The 1,177-nt window shown below is 46.4% G+C and overlaps 1 protein-coding gene across 2 annotated transcripts in view; it reads left to right on the forward strand.

Annotated features, from left to right (window-relative positions):
• Positions 1–1,177, forward strand: part of FLVCR2 (FLVCR choline and putative heme transporter 2) — an 8,589-nt gene that overhangs the window by 1,515 nt on the left and 5,897 nt on the right. For both annotated transcript variants that reach the window (XM_072429048.1, XM_072429047.1), the window contains exon 3: positions 773–914. In XM_072429048.1, coding sequence (XP_072285149.1) covers positions 773–914 — 142 coding nt within the window. The remainder of the gene's footprint in view (positions 1–772; positions 915–1,177) is intronic.

The following is a 1,177-nucleotide window of genomic DNA, read 5'->3' on the forward strand; positions in this document are numbered from 1 at the left end:
GGGGCCAGGGGTATGCCAACAGCCTGGGATGCACTGGGGGCCCGGGGTACACTGGGGGCCCAGGGTGTGCCAGCAATCACATTGTTAATTGGTATGCCGTATTATACAATCACAGTAATCTCGGTCATAGGACACAGATTTTCAGCCTCTCTGGAATATTCCGCAGTCATGGGTAGAAGGGTGGGGGTCATGAGTGAAAAGTGCATTCAAGGTTTTATTTTCATGTTTTGTATTGAGTATGGTGGGGGCAGGGTCTGGGCCCCTGTTAGGTTTGGGGTCCGGAAATCAGACATGCTTTGATTGTTTTGTGCGGAAATGCACAGCATGTTTAATGGTACAGTGCGAGTACATTACTTTAACAGTACGTTGGATTGCCAATCGTAATTTTAATTTGTTACCACGCATTACTATGAATGGCCTTTGCAGTAAAGATTTCATTCCGATCCATTTCTCTGCCTGTCCCTCAGTAAGAACTCCTTTTTTGCTAACTGTTCTGACAGTAAAGAATCCTCTCCTGTTCCCTGGTTTAACTACTCTTTGGGTAGCAAAGGACATAAATTTCTGTGTGAATATTAGTAGTCACAATTTCCCAGGCTGATGGATTGGTGGAGTAAATAAACCTCCACCACACAATGCAGTAACACGGAATGTCCAATATGGAAGTTATGGATGTGTGACCCCCAAATATTCCTGAGAGCTGACTTTTCCCTCCGGGTGTACAATTTTATGATGGCGGCAGGCCATGCTAGTGACCTCTCACTCTTTGCTCCAGTTAGGTGTCGCAGTCGGATTTCTCCTCCCGCCGGTTCTGGTCCCCAATATCAAAGATAAGGACCAGCTATCACATCACATCAGCATCATGTTTTATGGGACCGCAGCTGTCGCCAGCCTTCTCTTCATCCTAGTAATATTTGGTGAGGATCAACTACAGGACTGTTCGCATACAACAGAGGTGCAGCAAAAATGTGTGTGCGGAATGTTAGAGGTGTAGTGACAGCTGTGTGTGTGGAATGTCGGAGGTGTAGTGACAACTGTAAATGTGGAATGTCAGAGGTGTGGGGAAAGCTGTGTGTGTGGAATGTCAAAGATGTAATGACAACTGTAATTGCGGAATGTCAGAGGTGTAGTGACAGCAGTGTGTGCGGAATGTCAGAGGTGTAGTGACAGCAGTGTGTGC

Source organism: Pyxicephalus adspersus, chromosome 12 (assembly GCF_032062135.1).
Source record: "Pyxicephalus adspersus chromosome 12, UCB_Pads_2.0, whole genome shotgun sequence".
In the NCBI taxonomy this organism is placed as follows: domain Eukaryota; kingdom Metazoa; phylum Chordata; class Amphibia; order Anura; family Pyxicephalidae; genus Pyxicephalus; species Pyxicephalus adspersus.